Raw genomic sequence first — 17,896 nt, 5'->3', positions numbered from 1 at the left:
AGAATTGGAAAATGCCACTGAAGCTCCAGGGATTCCGCAGATCCTCATTTCGGCTTCGATGCGTTTTTTTTTCAGATTCCTGGCGGAGCCTCCTTTCGGAAGGACTTGGAGCGACTGAAGGCTCCTCCGGAAGACCTCGACGGCTTCAGTAGAAACCTTGCAAATGGAGACGACTTGAAAAGTAAGTCAATAAATAATGTCTCCGTCGGGAAAGGAACTGAAAAGTCTGCTGGAAAGTTTTATACTATTTCAGTCACAGATGATTATAAAAGAAAAACTTTGGTATAAAGATTTAAGAATGAAAGAATAAAAGAGGCTTTTAAGCTTATTTGACGAAGGAAGCGTAAAATTCTTGAGTTCACGCGCACACACACATATACATACACACATACACACCACACACACACACACACACACATATATATATATATATGCAACCATACATTTTAGATACTTTCATCCCTGTCTCTGGTCACTGTTAATACATTACCATGAGAGAGAGAGAGAGATTAGGATGCAGTTTCATCGAATTATAAAGTCATTTATTTATTTATTCATATAAGATAAAAGTTGCAAACAACCTTCAAAAAGGGGTTGGATTTTTAAGGCCCATAAAACACACCCCCCCAAAAAAAAAAAAAAAAAAAAAAAAAAAAAAAAAAAAAAAACACCCACACCCTACCCCCATATTTTCGAATAGCGTTTTTAACAGCACTTTCAAACAGCGTTTTAACAGCATCTTTTAACAGCACTTTCAAAAAACATTTTAACAGCATCTTTTAACGGCATTTAAAACTGCGTTTTAACAGCACTGTTCCAAGAGGCGTTTTTAAACAGCGATTTACTTTTAACAGCACTTCCAACATTTTAAACATTTTCATTTTAACAGCACCTTCAAACAGCAGTTTTTAACGCAACTTCAAACAGCGTTTTTACAACATCTTTCAACAGCATCTTCAAACATAATTTTAATAGCACGTTCAATGACATTTTAAACAGGAGTTTTTAACAGCACCTTCAAACAGGATCATTTAACAGCACCTTCAAACAGCGGTTTTAACAGCATCTTTTAACAGCAAACTCAAACAGCATTTTAACATGCACAATGTTTATTTTGTACGTTTTCATTCCAATAAATAAATCATAAATATCCTATACTAAAATTCCTGTTTTGAACTCAACGCGATACCTACACCTTATGCAGACCTATTTCAGCTTTTCCATAGGGCTTTCCTACACCCCCCCTCCCCCCAACAAGTAGAGCAACAAAAACAAGAACTACGACAGCAATATCATCAACAGCAAAGTAGCTTGTAGGCCTACTCCCGGAGTCAGGAAAAAGTGTTAAGGGAAAACTCCGGGCTACGATGGTCCCCTATTGAATTTTATAAGAAATTTTGGAATATTATGTAACTGGATTTTATCTCTTGTTTTGAATTATAGATGTCATGTACATCGAATTTCGAAGAGCCAGTAGGTTAATTGGAGACCTATAGCGTAAGACGATACATTCCCCATGAGCAATATTGTGCAGTCAAAGGGAAATATTTAAAATAACCAATACATGAAATACATTATTCTTTAATTACAATATATCCATAATTAATATCCATCTCAGTGGCGTGGTTGGTATGGTCTTGGCCTGCCACCTCGGTTGTCGCGATTTCGATTCTCGGGCATTCCATTGAGGAGTGTGAGACGTGTATTTCACTCTCGACGTGGTTCGGAAGTCACATAAAGCCGTTGCTCCCGTTGCTGAATAACCACTGGTTGGTTCCATGCAACGTAAAAACACCATACAAACAAACAAAATATCCATCTCGGCTACATTCGGACTCTCCGACCGTAATTGGTAGAGGCAAGGTCTATAGAATTCTATGGATCTTGGGTAAAGGGAGGAACGGTATCGTTCACAACGGAGCCAGCCTTTTTCGGAGAAAGTAATAGTGCCCATGCAAGACGTCACGTTTTATTCTAATGAAAATAAAGTAGAAGTTGCCATCTTAAGTCTCGATTGGCCAGAAGCTTTTGACAGAGTGCATATTGGTTTAGTGTACGAGATGTTAGCCAAATTTGGTATGCTGGCATATTATTATTAATAAAAACATATTTACAATGTGCGAGTTGTGTAAGTATTAATGGCTTTTTAAGGAGTCCGTTTTTTTCCCATAAAGGTCGGTGAGGCAAGGCTCCCATGTGTCTGTTGCTGTTCTGCATTTTTCAAGAGCCGTTTTTTATAAGACATAAAAAGTCGCAGGTAAAAGAAATTTACAGAAAAAGGTCACACAAAAAAATTCACATTAATCTTTCCGAGATATTGACCCCAAGGATTTTAACCCTTGTATGTATCCACCTTTGCGGCGTGTTTAGTACCGGGAATAATAGAGTACACTATTAATCCTGTTCGGTACCAGGATTAATAGAGTGCACTATTAATCTTGTTTAGTACCAAGATTAATAGAGTACACTATTAATCCGGTTTAGCACAAGGATTAGTAGAGTACACTATTAACCCCGTTTAGTACAAGCCTGTTGGGGATGACCGTAAAAACATAAACAGAAGATTGTAAATTCATGTGACTTTTTTTTTTTCTTTTGACTTTGTTTTCTGAATTTTTTTCTTGCAACTTTGTTACTTGTATTCGTGGAGTAGGGCAAGCGAAAAAGTTGTAAACTTTATTATGATAGACAGATGGGTTTTGCACAGTACGTATGAATGGAACTTTAGTATGGTCTAATCAAGGAATATATGAAGGTAAATTTTTTTTCAAAAAAGGCTCATATACTCGACTGGGCACGATGCCGTTCCCTTTACCACTTGCGGTCGGTTAGTCCGAATACTAAGATGGATATTGAAGCGCCTGAGTGGCGTAGTCGGTATGGTGTTAGCATGTCACCTCGGTGGCCGCGAGTTCGATTCTCGACCATTCGACTGAGGGGTGAGCTGTGTATTTCTGGTGATGGAAGTTCACTCTCGACGTGGTTCGGAAGTCACGTAAAGCCGCAGGTTCCGTTGCTGAATAACCACTGGTTCCTTGCAACGTAAAAACACCATACAAACAAACAAAAGATTGACATTGATTATATATTTCTTATAGTGTAATTAAGTAATAGTGTATTTTATACATTGGACATTTTAAATAAAATAACAAAAATAGAGTAATTTTATTTTAGTGAGAACTTTGTAACTGATTTTATGTTTATTATGACTAGATCAACAGAAATATTGTCGGTCACTTAAAACAGCAGCAGCCTTGTTATAATCATTTAACTATTGAAAGAAAATTCTTAAGACAGTACATTCATTAATGATTATACGTGATGAATCAATTTTTTATATTCACCGGAGCCTTCATCTTTCAAGAAAGTTTCAAGCCAGTTTTAATTGTCATAATTTTATCCACAGAAATGTGCATTTTCCATTTTCCTAACTTGACTAATCTTGAAAAGGCGTGTTGACGACGACGTTCCCCGGGGAATACGAATGTTCCCCGAACTATTCATCGAAATGAAACTATGGAGGAACTTGACGAATCTCGGAACAAAGTACTTCTGGCAGGCGAAGTCCCGAAGGTAAGCAAGCGTTCGACCTAATACGTTTCAACCTGAAAGATTTCCTTCCTTTGGTTGTAACTCCTTGACTGCTGACTACATCAGACATCAAAGAAGGAACCCTAGGGGGTGGGGGTGGGGGGTAGTGCCGACAGTGGTCCTCGTGCTGTGCACTGTAGGCATTACTTATGGTTCTTTGCAGCGTGCATTCGGCCCCTAGCTGCAACCCCTTTCGTTCCTTTTACTGTACCTCCATTCCTATTCTCTTTCTTCCAACTTATTTTCCACCATCTCCTACCACTTGATTCATAGTGCAACTGCTTTGAGGTTTTCCTCCTGTTACACCTTTCAAACTCTTTACTGTCAATTTCCACTTCAGCGCTGAATGACCTCATAGGTCCCAGTGCTTGGCCTTTGGCCTAAATCCCTGAATTCACATAACAGTATACAGGCTACAACAGCGAAAAAAACGCCTTATTTGAAATTGATACGAAATGTCTTCACAACACAATGCCTAAAAAGTTATTACAATTTAAAATCCGTGTCATCCACGATTACGAATTAGAATTGGCCAAAACTTGCAAATATTTTTCCACGATCCAGTTTCACATGAAGCCAACGCTTGAGTATCTCGATTATCATCAAGTTCGCTCGTTAACGACTGAATGACATTTGTTAAGGTAGTGATTTTATAGAAACCGTTCAGCACTTAAACTTCAGCAGGTTTTGCGGTTTTTTGGGGGCCAAAGATAGGCCTAATTGCGGAGAACTAATAAAATTTTTTTCCCGAAATCGTGCTGCCATGTTAACCATATTGATACGTGGAAACAAGTTTTCATCTCGTCTAACTTTTTTAAGTGAACGGTTATAGAGTAACGAAATATAATTTTTTTATTATATGTATATGACAAGTACATCGTATTTCAACTTAATACATTTAGAACTTCATATAACCCCTCTCTCTCTCTCTCTCTCTCTCTCTCTCTCTCTCTCTCTCTCTCTGGCAAAACCAAAGTGTTCGGTGAATGAGATTTGCGTTGCAGCAGAATTTTAAATAAAAAAAAATCATCAGTGGTAGACGTTTTTTCATGATTTTAGCCTTTCGAGAGAATGTTGCGAGTTTAAAATTATTTGCTTGATTAGAGATTTAAATTATATTTTAGGCTCTGTGAATCAGTAAATGTAAAATGCAATCACAATATTGTCTTGCCTGTTACTTTCCTCTCTCTCTCTCTCTCTCTCTCTCTCTGTGGTTCGGTGAAGTTACTTTGGTACAGGCCTTCTGAACGTAAAATAAATCTTATATAATTTATAAGTTTTCAAATAGCATACTTCTCTTTTATGCGTGTAGTTCTTCGCCACTGATGCTTACCTCTAATTAAATCAATGTATTAATGGTGTATAAGAGCTATTTCTGTTAGTTTGAGCCGAAAAGTATTTGAAAACCCGGCCAATTCTGCTCAAGATCCTTAGAACGCAGTTTACATTCGGTACTCCTTTGTCTTAGGACTAAGGAGCTCATAATGCCAGATACCTCCTTTTTTACAGGCGTAGCAACTTCTCTTTTCATTGTTGTTTGGCAATGTAGGCGTTAAATCTTTCTATTGTAGGACGAATTTAAATCTTGGTTCCATTCTTGGCTATTTCAAAAGCTCTTCATTGGTCACATGGGCCTAACATATAGACATTACATACTCTCAGTGTTGTTGGTGAGAGAAACTATAGAAGGATTATACAACCGGTTGTCACTATTGATAGCTCCGCTTTCAAAGAACCACCAGATAAAGATCAGTTGTTACTATTGATGGCTTTGCTTAGAAAGAACCACCAGATACAGACTGTTAAAAATACATTACCAGTCTTAATTTTAAAGACCACTCAAGATTGATTCAATTCGTTTAGCATTTATAAAGAAACTGCTTTCAAAACCTATGAAAAAGAATTAACTTAGGGTGAGTAGGCTAAAGCACCCTACGCCTTAAATTTACTTCTTCTTTTTTTTAATTCAAAATTTAAAGAAAAAAGATTGGGGTGAGTGGGCCTAAAGTATATGATCTTTAGATATATTTTTTTATTCAAAACCTATAGAAAATACTTAGGGTGAGTAGGCTAAAGAATACGATCAGTTTAGATTTTTTTTTTATTCAGCAATACTCGTACTATGAAACATAAATAAAAGCATATACAATAAAGTCCAATAGATTATATATGTACACATAATCTTGCCTCTTTAATTGTCAATTTAACGTATAGGCATATTCTGGCGATGTAAGCGCTCGAGAAAAAAAAAAGCACGTGGTGTATCAAATATTTATACTTTTCACACAATTTGCTTTAGATATTTGCACTTCTTTGTACTAAGCTGACTTTGCTTTAGCGGTGTTCATAATAAAAGTAAAATTAAAAAGTAAAATTAAAAAGTAAAATTAAAAATTAAAAAGATTCAAAAGGACTTTGACATATATATCAGTCGTTTTGATTATTAAACTTATTGGTTTAGCAATTAGCTTAAATTATGTACCCCAAACTCTCAGTCGATATAATGCACAATTCTAAAAAAAATCAAAACTACAACAATTTACACATTGTGTCTCGTAAATTCCTATGAGAGGCCTTGTTTTGAAGCTTAGTAACTTAATCGTAACACCCTGAATTTCGTTTTAAAAAAAATGGCCTTATTTATTTTTTCTTTTTATTCTACGTTCACCCATTCAGCCCTAACACAGCTTTCATGGCCGGAACAGTTTCCTTGAAAGAACAATCGGTATTGTTTCTTTGACAATAACGAAAATGGATAGAGAAAAAACAAAAGTTTCCCTGACTTGCACATTCTCGCAGGGTTCGTTTATTTCTAACATTCTTCATACATGATGAAAACGAGCTGTAACGTATCATAATTTGATATTCATTCTCTAATATACCATTAAAAACTTCCATCGTAAAATAAGAGATAAGTACTGTTACACAAAAATACTGACTTTTTACACGCAACCCTTGACGACAGACTGCAGTGGTTTCTACACAAACATTCATTTAAATGATTACTAAAAACAACTTTAAATATTCCCAAAAGATCGTAACCAATAACAAATTGCGTCAAGTGGTCCAGCCCTTAGAGAACATGTACGTCATTTAGCTACGACATTCTTAGGAGAATATTAAAAGCACTTTAGTTCCATAAAGTATAAAGGAAACTTATAACCCTTCCGGTAATGTAATCTGTAGACCCTGTCAAACACTATAGGCCTACAGATGGCAAAATCTATTAAAGACATCGCCATTTTAAGTCAAAAAATATATTTTATTCACGAACATTCATCTGATCAAGTTAAAAATATAATATCATCATGATTTTAAGTGCCGCCATGTCGTTAATATATTTTGCCTGTACATTCTTACATTCAGAGCTGTCTATTTTTACAAGTTTATAAAGACCTATACTTCAGTGAACAGTTCTTAAGATTTTAAGGTACTGACATCTTTATGTATAAAACTACTTTAGGAATAAATATATTGCGTCCTTCTCCGATAAAAACGAACTTAAGGATCTGCAGTACTAAGAAATATGTACACGTTTGCAATTACCAAGTTTAAAACGTATAAATTAAACCGCTAATAAAATAAAGGACTACTACAGAGTTTGTGTCCCCAGGCGACTGCTAACAATGCTAAGGACGTTTTTGGTAACCTTTGTCCACCTTTGTCTCCTTCAGCAGTCGTCGTGGATGTGATCTGGGTTGGCGAACCGCAACCTCCTGTACTGGGACTCCAAGGCTGTGCGAAGTTCCAGGGAGTGCTCGTGGTCTCTGGTTTCTGCGATCACCTTCACCTGTGGGTGTTCATTGGGAGATGATTTTGGAGATTTGTTCCCAGGTAACTTAATATAAAAGGTGTTTTTGTATTCTTCTTAAACTTTAATACTAATCATTATTTTCCTGAACAAATTAGAAGTCATTGCTAAATGTGATTACGCTGAATAAGGTGTGTTTAACATTTTTGCCAAGTAACAATCCTTACTAATTAGTTGACGTAAATCTAGTTTAGTTAAAATGCGCCATCTACATATCTTAGGTGAAATATGGGTTTAAAATTCTTTAGGGAAGTTGTTTGTCGACAGTCGCTAATATAAAAGAAGTTTTGATAGCACCTGGAGAAAGGTGACACCATTGTTGTTCCATTAGTCCGAGAGTATACTTTGTTTTCAAATGTAAAACCATAAAACAATGGCATATTTGTAAGTACTAACTGTACATCAAAACTATCCACAACTGCTTTTTCACTGAAGTTTAACGTGATAGTTTATCAACGAAAGTGGTCGAGTTTTCCTGAGAATATTCACCGACTGTCACAGGTAAGATAATACCAGCGAGAAACTTTGCTAGGTTATAACTAAATGTATCTCTAGAACTCTAGAAACTACTTTGTTCAAAGCCCTCTGGTTACAAATATATATAAATATATAGTTATTCTCCATATTTATTCATATCTTTTTTAATACTCTAAAAAGATCGTTATTTTTCAAGAATCTGGAAATTTACTAAAAGACTGAAATTACATTCTCAAAATGAATATGACTTAGAATGTTACACTCCTTTAATACTTAACCCCCCCCCCCCTCCCTTTATTAAGCTCTCTGGCCATCCGCCTTCCAAAACGATAGTTTCCCCGAAAACAGAAATCAAAGACGGACGGCTGAAGCAGTGATTTTCATGTATTTGCAGGAACTGCAGTATCTTATTTGTAAAACCAAAACCATCTGTAAATTTAAAATGCTTCAAGCTTTCAAATTACATTTGATGAAGAACTTTCCTTATTTTGTACTAAAAATTGTTGACTTTTCCAGGTGAGAGAAAACTCCTGACCGTAAAATCCTGCTGGTCTCGCTCTGATATCAGATGCTAACTTTCTGGTGACCAACAAGATGACTGACACCATCTGCCCAACTGGCGACAACGCCGCAGCCACATCCATCTGTCTGCCACCATTCCAGACACGCAACCCAGAGGCCTGGTTCTTCAGAGTGGAGACTATCTTCAGAGCCAAGGAGATCACATCATCATCACACAAACCCTCGAGCTCCTGCCGGACGGCGTCCTCGAACAAATTGCAGAGTGGCTAGCCGAGCCATAGTTCACTGTCATAACTTGTATGACACGATGAAGACACAACTGAAATAGTCCTAAAGCGTCCTCCTGCCCTCAGATCCAGGAAATTCTTAGACAACGTAGGATAAGCAGTAGGAGACAAATTGCCATCACATGTCAACAAACAACACAACAGCTAATATGCAACAGATGTTCGACCAAATACGACACTAGACCTTGTGAGACAGGTCCTCCTGATATAGTTGCCACGCTAAACAATCTCTGTGATATGCAATGCATCCAACATGTTCCTCAACAAATTCCTGAGAACTGTGGATGCAGTTAAAGTGGCCCAGACATTGTCAGAACCCACTCAATCACCTGTAGCAGCAGCCACTCCACAACCACAGCATCAAAGCAACAAAGAACCAGACGGCAAGCCAGAGAGCATTGCTGCTCCCATATACCACTAACAAAACTACAGTAAGGAGAACAAACAAACATAGGACCAAAAAGTAACAACATCTACAGGGCCATGTTTCTTCCACTGGAGATTCAAGGGCGAGGCCCAAAAATGAGATAACGGCTGTCTGCAAAACATGCAATGGGGTCGCAGCAGCAGCCCAAGCAACTAACCATCAGCGACGGGCATACTGGTTGCCTCGTAAAGGAGAAGGATTCTACCTTTCACTGTCTTCTTCCAGGCACAAGCAAAAACACTCACTGTGTTTACGTCACAGATGTTACGTCCAACAGACATATCCTCAGTGACACCGGTTCATGTATGTCATTCGTTCCAGCCAACCCGCAAGAATGCCTCAACCCCACCCCAAACACTCACCATGTGTCTACTGCCAGCAGTGGCCTGCTTAAAATGTCTGGAAAAAGAACTATGAAATATCATTCAATGGCAAACCATACCATTGGACATCCATCACAGCAGTTGTTACAATTGCATTACAAATAGCAGATTTCCTGAAAGCAGACAACATGCTGGTAGATGTACCAAGACGGTAAGAACAGCAACAAACCCCACCTAGAAACCAGAGATCTGTTGCCTCCCTCAGGAATTTCCCAAAGTATTCAAAGACATTCTCCAGTACCATGTAACGAGCCCTACAAAACACCACATCTCGCTTCAAACATTTGGCCCTAGACAAACTAGCCTATGCTAAACGAGTATTCTATGACATGGTACAGGCAGGAATCTGACAGAAAGCCTCCAGCCCATGGGCATTCCCAATCCAAATGATAACTAATGCAGAAAGTACATGTTGGTCCTGTGGTGACTACCAATAGCTCAGTGTCAAAGCAATACTAGACATAACAACGTCTAACATCGCTGACATAAGAAACCAGCTAGAAGGCATTGAAGTATTCGCATAAATTGACCAGCTGAAGGGGTACTACCAAGTCCTGATAGAAAAAACAGCTATCATAACCCCCTTCGGAACATACACCTTCAACTACGGCTGTTTCGGCCTTCAAAATGCTGGTGTGACCTTCCAACTCTTCATGGATGAGATACTGGGAGAACTGCTCTGCTGAGTAGTTTATGTCGACGATATCCTGCTATTCAACCCCAACTATAAACAGCGCATAACGGACGTAAGGCAAATTCTGGAGAAACTTAGAGAAAACGGGCTAGTAGGGTGGGAAGACAATTATGAATTGGCTAAAAGTACAGTAGAATTTCTTTGCCATCAAATAAGGCTTGAAGGAGTAGAATCCCTCCCAAAGAAGGTCCAGGCTATCGTTCTTTAGAAAAAAGCTATCTCCAGCAGAATAGAAATACAAACTCCATGTTTGACAGGGTCTATGGCATTCCACTGTGCTAATCAGCACTTCCGACACATGCTCAAGGGATAGCTGTTCGTGATACAAACAACGGGTTGTAACATCAGAGTTGTCTTGCACCATCAGGTGCCCTACGCCTATTCCAGAAATACCATCAACACCGTCCAGATCGGGATATCATAACCTGGGATTGAAGCAGCCCAGAAGCATGACATGGACCCACAGCAATTGGCAGGAAACTCCCACCCTCACGTGTAGGGATCTCGCCATAGACAATGGAGAGAGACTACTATCGCCTATGAAAAGAGTACCGGATACCCTTGCCTCTACTTACTGTCGGCCTTAAGGAGGAAGGCTTCCAGTCTCACATATGACCTGTCAGAAAAATACATCTGGTGGGCCATGAAGTTGGACAAAAAGAAATAGGCTCTAGAATGTCTCCTGCGAAACATTGAAGGTCACGAGGCATACAGAGTCAGGGATAGGACAATTGGGTACAGATACCTCTTCACAATCATTGACCGGAATAGCAGATGGCCTGACACAATACATGTCAAACTGCAGACGGCAGAAAATTGTGTGCAGGTTTGCAAAAAGTTGTGTGCAGGTTTTAATAAACTAGGTCAGTCAGGGCAGAGTCCCTAAGTAAATTGCCATCGACAGGGGGCTAACTTCACATCTGCCCAATGGAACTCTTTCGCTGCCAGCCTCGGAACACACATAAAACACACGGCAGCATACAACCCAGAAACAAGTGGCATGATAGAGTGGTTCCATCACTCCCTGAAAGCAGCACTTGCTGCCAAATGTCAAGTCGAGAGCCGAAGAAAAGAACTGCGTGGATTTTATTACTACAAGCAGCATTTAATGCACTGCCAGTGGAAGCACCCTACGGACACTCACTAGCAATGCCAGCAGACTTTTTCCAAAACCCAACAGAGCCAACCATCCCTCCGACGTCCATAGAGCATTAAAACAAATCATGCCAGAAAAAGAACTTACGACGCAACCAGAAAAGCATATGTCCCCAAAGAAATGGGTCTAACAAACTATGCGTTTATCAGAATTGATGAACATTGGCCCCCCTCTTCCCTGTGTACTCTGGACCTCACCAAATCTTGCTGTGTAGAGATAAGTACAAACAGATGTCAGTGGACGGGAGGACTACTTGTGTCTCGAAAGACAGGCTGAAACCGCCATACATCACAGAAGACTGTCCATCTTCAAGGGTCTTTTTTTGGAGAGGAAAGTATACTGTAGGGCCTCGCTTGGCCCCTACGGGCATCCGAAACAACAAACTTCACCTACTGCAGAACACAGTTTCCCCAGAAAAAACAAATCAAAGACAGATGGCTGAAGTAGTGATTTTCATGTATTTGCAGAAACTACAGTAACTAGTTTGTAAAACCAAAAAACCCATCCGTAAACGTAAAGCGCTTCAAGCTTTCCAAACGTATGTAATAGAGAACTTTATCTATTATGTATTTGGCAATGTGTGTATATATGTATGTATGTATGATTGGTATGGGCGCCCGGGCCGTTGGTCTGATGGGACCGAGATTCGGAACGGAGATGGGTTTCCACCCCGGGAAGGTTGAGACCTACATTCAGGAGCCCGGAAACACCCGGGAGCCCAGGATAATATTTACAATCACACTGTGCCTATGCCCTTGTCGTATGATAAGGAATAAACAATCTTTTAAAAAAACTTGAGAAAAGTTTTTCAGTGAAGTAGTAGTAAATATTTTTAAATAAATACCTCTTGATCAACGAAAAATATTGACTACCCAAAATATATAAAGATTATAAACTACATCAGTATAAAAGTCTAGCCTAAGTGCAATAAAATAATTGTGAAAAATTATTTTGATCTGAAGAAACCATGCAGAATGTGACTTGGGTGGAAAGCGTGCAGAAACACAAATCAAAGTCTGAAATCTCAGTCAATGGCTTTAGCATTTCAAACAAGCAGGCACTAATGAAACAAACAAAAAACACAAAAACAATTTGTTGTTGCAAAACATGCACAAAATAAACTGAAAATGAACAAGTTTCTGTACTTGTGAACGAAAGAAAACGAAAATTTCAAACCAAGACGCCTGCTTGTGCTCTCTTTTAAGCGGTGACTAAACTAAACTATCTAAGACTTTTTCGACTTGCGTCTACATAAAAACATATAGGCACAAATTTTTATTAAAAATACATATATATTAAAATATATTAAAAAAAATAAAATAATTACATACTTTGGATCACTTCTTGATTATATCTTTATTCTTATATTAATGACGAGAGAGAGATCGGAAGGAAATTTATAAATATTCGTGTTTTTTTATTTTTACAGTTGACCGCTAGCTGTGGAGGCAGGGGACATATTGCCAAACCGGACGATGCTATACCGTTGGAGGAGTGTCGATCGCAACTCCTCCGCGTGCTCCTTGTCTCGGGTCTCGCATAACACCTTCACCTGCGAGACATATCAAGCAAGCACTTCGCAACTTGGCGTGACACAGAGACATCATAACATAGAACTATCAGCCAAGGTCTCGGCAACAGTCAAGCAGTGCAAATATCAGTGGCTTTACAAGCGGGTGTTCCTACACTTTATGCACATAGTTAACAGGGACCAATTACATAAAAAAACCAGCATAATTGCCTTGTTTTCAAAGGCAACATGTGCCTAGTTTACATAGCTCAAGCTCTAGTACCATCAGTAAAACAAACCCATGTGTGCAAAGGCCTTCAGTGTCAATATATACTGTTCCCGACTTTTAAATAGGCTAAACTAACCCTTCTTGTAAGCCACACGCAATCTCCATCGTCCTCCTGGTAGTAAACATATGATTATTTAACTTACATGTGCAATCTGAATCTGTCAAGTTTGGAGAGAGAGAGAGAGAGAGAGAGAGAGAGAGAGAGAGAGAGAGAGAGAGAGAGAGAGAGAGAGAGAGTCCAATTTAACAATCTCCCATTAGAATTACTTCCAGCTTAAGCTTTCTTAAGAATGTCATTCTGGTTATGATATTTGTTTACACTAGAAAGCCACGTGAATTAAAACTGCAACTGTGCCATTTACAGTAATGCAAGCCTAAAAATCTAAGTGGCATAAGTTTTTAAAACTATATTTCTACAAGACCTCATCAGATAACTAAACCTCAGGAAGTTGCTGGCCATAACAGTTGAATATGCAGTCTTCAAAATAGTGATTAATTCCTTATAAATGTTGCTTTTAATTACTAATTACCCGAGTTTAAAAAAAAAAAAAAAAAAAAACAATATTGCTGTGAAGATTAATGATTGTCAAAACTGGACAGCACAACTATGTGCATAGTCTAAGTCACACCGCTTCAGCAGTCTACCAGTAGAGTACACATATAGTCCTTACTTTGGTTTGAGTCCAACACAGCATTACTATCCGAATGAACAAATGAGAGCGATTACAGATATTTTGCTGCTTAAAGACAACTGGTATTTGCATTGCACGCCTCAAACTTGTGGCAAGAATTCCACAACAGGACTCGAATAAAAGTCTCTTAAGACTAAATTGTGTAATAAATACTACTGAATTGTATTTATAAGCAAGGCTCCGAGATAGTTATGTGTAGGCTTAGGATAATTATGCATTTACATATGTGCATATGCAAAGGCATAGTTTAAACCATTTTTGAGCTTAATTGCATATTTCTAAACTTTTTCTTATGTCATATTCTTGTAAAAGTCTTGTGTATTATAGTAAATAGTTCAGGCTATCTTTTATGGTACTTAAAGTCACAATTTACTTAAGTTTTGTCATATAATAATCAAAAGGACCATATATAAGTCAAAAGAAAAAAAGGTCTAACCCTAAAGAGTAGCATCGATTTAGTATAAGGAGTTGTTGATTCTTTGAATCACTTGAGAAGAAGGATTATTCTATAAAAATTAGGCAGGTTCTTGGTAAAAACAAAGGTTACAGCCGACTAAAGAAACTCAATGAGGTAATGCAAGACAATTCCTCCCTTGATGCTGACCCTCAAGGAGAAATTGAGCTATCAAGTTACAATATGCTCCTAATTTTTCATGCAGTGTTGAACGAGTATTTTCACAGCATAAATTCATTCTTGCTGACAACAGACGAAAATTTGAGTTTGAAAATCTACTCCATGTTGTAATCAAATGCAATTCACTTTTATAGACTGCTGTGGTTTTTCTTTTTTTTTCTTTTTTTTTTTTTTGTAAGTCTGTTTTGAACAAGTTATGAATACTGCTACATAGTACTGTGAAGTAAATTCCTGTATTCAGCTGATAGAAGTAAATCGATTGGTACTTTTTACGCAAGAAAGCGTGTCTTTTTCTTAAAAAAAAAAAAAAAATTTCTGTGCGATCAAGTAAATGATTTTGTCAATACTGTGCATTGTTCTTTAATTTAATGCTTTATGGAAAGGCTTGAGTCAGTGACACCTTTAGTGGGACAGTTACCTTTTAGGGTGAATTATCTATAAGTTAGAATTATTACTACTTATTTTAAAGGGCATATTTTATCAGTATATAGTGCATATTTAGTCATTTTTAAGTGCATAATTATCCTAAGCCTAGTTACGTGTTTTGAAGGAAAATGCCCATGAGCACTTTTACTACAATGGAGCACGCCATTTCTGAAAGCATCCTTACTTAGCATATATTTTGTTAGAAGCGTTATAATCAAATCTGTAAACATGAATAGGAAAGATTACGATATATTACCTACGTATTACTATAAAAGTAATCGGATACTGGTTCTTAAGGTAGTATTATCGGATGATAGAGCTTATGTATATCTTTAATGAAATTAGTTCAAGATGTTACTGATTTTTTTTTTCACTAGAAAATCGTAGAGATAAAACTGTCTAAAATTGTGTCACTAGAAAATCGTAGATAAAACTACTTAAGTTGTAGAAATAGACTTTATGCTTTGTGGTGGAACTTGTGCTTTTTTCATAGCATATATCTACATGTTCTGAACAGATTAGTGCAATACTAAATATGCAAAAGATGTGTTGCCTTGAAACATATGTAACCTGTTTTAAATATCCAAAATAATACCATTCGTACCACAGTAGTTAAATGCGGTATGACCAATACTGCATTCTCTGAAAAGTTACTTCATACTGCATTTGAACTCAGTCATACAAATAAGGACCAGCACAATTCATGGTTACAGATCTGAATGATATACAGTACAGTGCTCCATATGCCTGCCCATATTAGTAAATATAATGAAGCAAAACAGATTTTTTTTTTCACTCCTTGTTATTCAATGAAAAGAAGCCTAACAAATGGATTTGAAAATACTCTGAAAATTCAAGTTAAAAGCTGTGAACTCATTAACCGTTAATTAGTTGTGTCACATCCTAAACCAATGAATATAATGTAGATTTCAAATGATATACAGAATACTTAATATAAAATACAAATCATTGCTGCACAATATTAGCTGAAAGTACCCAGAGTAAACATCTCAACTACTAATCAATATTTAAGATACAGCAATGAACATACGTCTAAATCAATCTACCCTCCCCTCCCTTCCCCCTTTTTCAATGACTCACCTCAACGCTGAAGATGTCGTTCTTAATCCAAGCTCTCTCGTGCATCATGTCCTTGATGGAAACGCCCAAGTTTGCCAGAAGTCTGGTGAGTTCAGCGATTCCTGAAAGTTGCCAGAAAAGAGGTTCACACGTGCATTTCTGAAGGCAAATCTGAGGGGGGCTTTGAACTTAATAAAAAAAAAAATACAGGGCCTATTTTAACTTATAGGATCTTTATAATATAAGAGCATATTTTAACTTATAGTATCTTTATAAGATAAGAGCATATTTAATCTCAAATACTTCTGGTTTAAGGGAACAACTTGAAATGTAAGCACCTAAGTTTCTATTATCTAATGGCTATAGATGGTAAGCCAAAGCGCCTGGCTTTCTACAGGACAATTATTATAAGGTTCCTTCTTTATGTTTAAGCCCCTTTTTAATGTTACGATTTGACCTATAAAACAAGCTGTCACCAGGAATAGAAGTTTACTTCATACGTGACTAAATCTACTCGATTTCTTGAATTTTCTTTACATGAAGTTCAAAATAAAGAGTTAAACACAAGGATAAGACTGACTATAGTAGATTCACATCAGCCGTGCATCTGGTGTCTAGGCCAGTCCCTTCCGACGCTCCGGATTGGCTGTTGATAAGCCAGTCACAGGGTTGGAACCTTTCAGTCTCGAGAGAGAGCACACATGGGTGGGATCTATGTTCCACCTCTCCTGAGGGATACGTCTTTCAAAAGCATACATCAGGAGAGGTGGAACATCCATCCTCCCTATATGCACTCTCTCGAGAAAGATTGGCTTATCAACAGCCAATCAGGAGCGTCGTAAGGGACTGGCCTAGAAATCAAATGCACGGGTTATGTGAATCTACTATAGTAATAATTTTTTTTTTATTTTTTAGAATAAACCCTGTCATAAAAACATGTTTTATAAAACAGTGGCTAGAGTCATTTACAATACATTGGGGAAAGTCAAATGACTGATTCAAAACCACGCAATCTTCCTAACCAACTGAAACCAATTTATAACACAAATTCAAGATCAAGCCTTCCTCACCTCCTGGTCTGTCGCTGACTGTGACTGTGAACTTGACTAGACGCCCATCTGCCGCCAGACCTCTTTCCAAGCATCGGCCTAGGACTGTGGTATCGATGTTACCGCCGCAAAGGGGGATTACTATTCTGTTGAGAGAATTAACTGTCAGAAGTTGGACGGAGAATAGAAGTGTAAACCAAAAATGTTGATCAAATTTTTGTGTGTAGGGTGAGGTGCCTAATATTCCAAAAAATAAATGGATTCTACTGGATAGCAACTTGAGTTTCCCTACCTGTTCTGGTTATTTAAAAGCGGCAAAATTTCTGAAAAAAATTATGATTCCAAGGAACTTGCAGATGAAGACGAAAGATCTGCTTATTTTGGAAGGGATATATTTTGTGAAAGTGAGTACAAATGTCTAGAATTCAAACAAGCATTAGATTCTATTATAAGGCGTACCAAATCTCAAATGACGTTCCAAGCAAATGAGAGAAAAAAAAGTTTTACTGCGTAAGTCTAGATTACCTAAAACCCATCTTAAAACGGTGAAACTAAGCTTGCCTGATCAGTTTATTACTTGTTTCTACAGTTACCAAATGTTTCTGTGCCCTACTACTCTAGGGAAGGACCCAATATTTTCTAAGTGATGGTTTTACCTCGCCTTACCTATTGAAAATGGCCTACTTGAAGTAGGCCATTTTTTGGAGATAGAGAGAGAAGTGAAAAAGGGTTGGGAAAGTGAAAAGATCTAAATGGGGAAAAGCTAGAGGTCATAAAAGTAACCAAAGAGAGTAGGCCTACCGAAGAACAACGGAATATTAAGAAATCGAGGCATGAAATCTAAAATAATATTACAAAAGTGAAGTTC

At 37.7% G+C, this 17,896-nt stretch overlaps 1 protein-coding gene across 3 annotated transcripts in view; it reads right to left on the bottom strand.

The window, feature by feature from the left end:
• Nucleotides 1–6,101: 6,101 nt before the first annotated feature.
• The window catches only part of LOC135206650 (uncharacterized), a 62,365-nt gene continuing 50,570 nt past the window's right edge, over nt 6,102–17,896 (bottom strand). For 2 of the 3 annotated variants that reach the window (XM_064238006.1, XM_064238004.1), the window contains exons 11-14: nt 17,050–17,174; nt 16,001–16,101; nt 12,680–12,900; nt 6,102–7,381 (exon numbers count right to left, since the gene is read on the bottom strand). In XM_064238006.1, the coding sequence (XP_064094076.1) occupies nt 12,772–12,900; nt 16,001–16,101; nt 17,050–17,174 (355 nt within the window). In that variant the 3' untranslated portion in view covers nt 6,102–7,381; nt 12,680–12,771. The remainder of the gene's footprint in view (nt 7,382–12,679; nt 12,901–16,000; nt 16,102–17,049; nt 17,175–17,896) is intronic. The other variant, XM_064238005.1, reaches the window with a different exon arrangement.

Source organism: Macrobrachium nipponense, chromosome 31 (assembly GCF_015104395.2).
Source record: "Macrobrachium nipponense isolate FS-2020 chromosome 31, ASM1510439v2, whole genome shotgun sequence".
Lineage (NCBI taxonomy): Eukaryota > Metazoa > Arthropoda > Malacostraca > Decapoda > Palaemonidae > Macrobrachium > Macrobrachium nipponense.
Note: the sequence above shows the minus strand (reverse complement) of the source record. Positions and strands in the feature narration are given on the sequence as shown.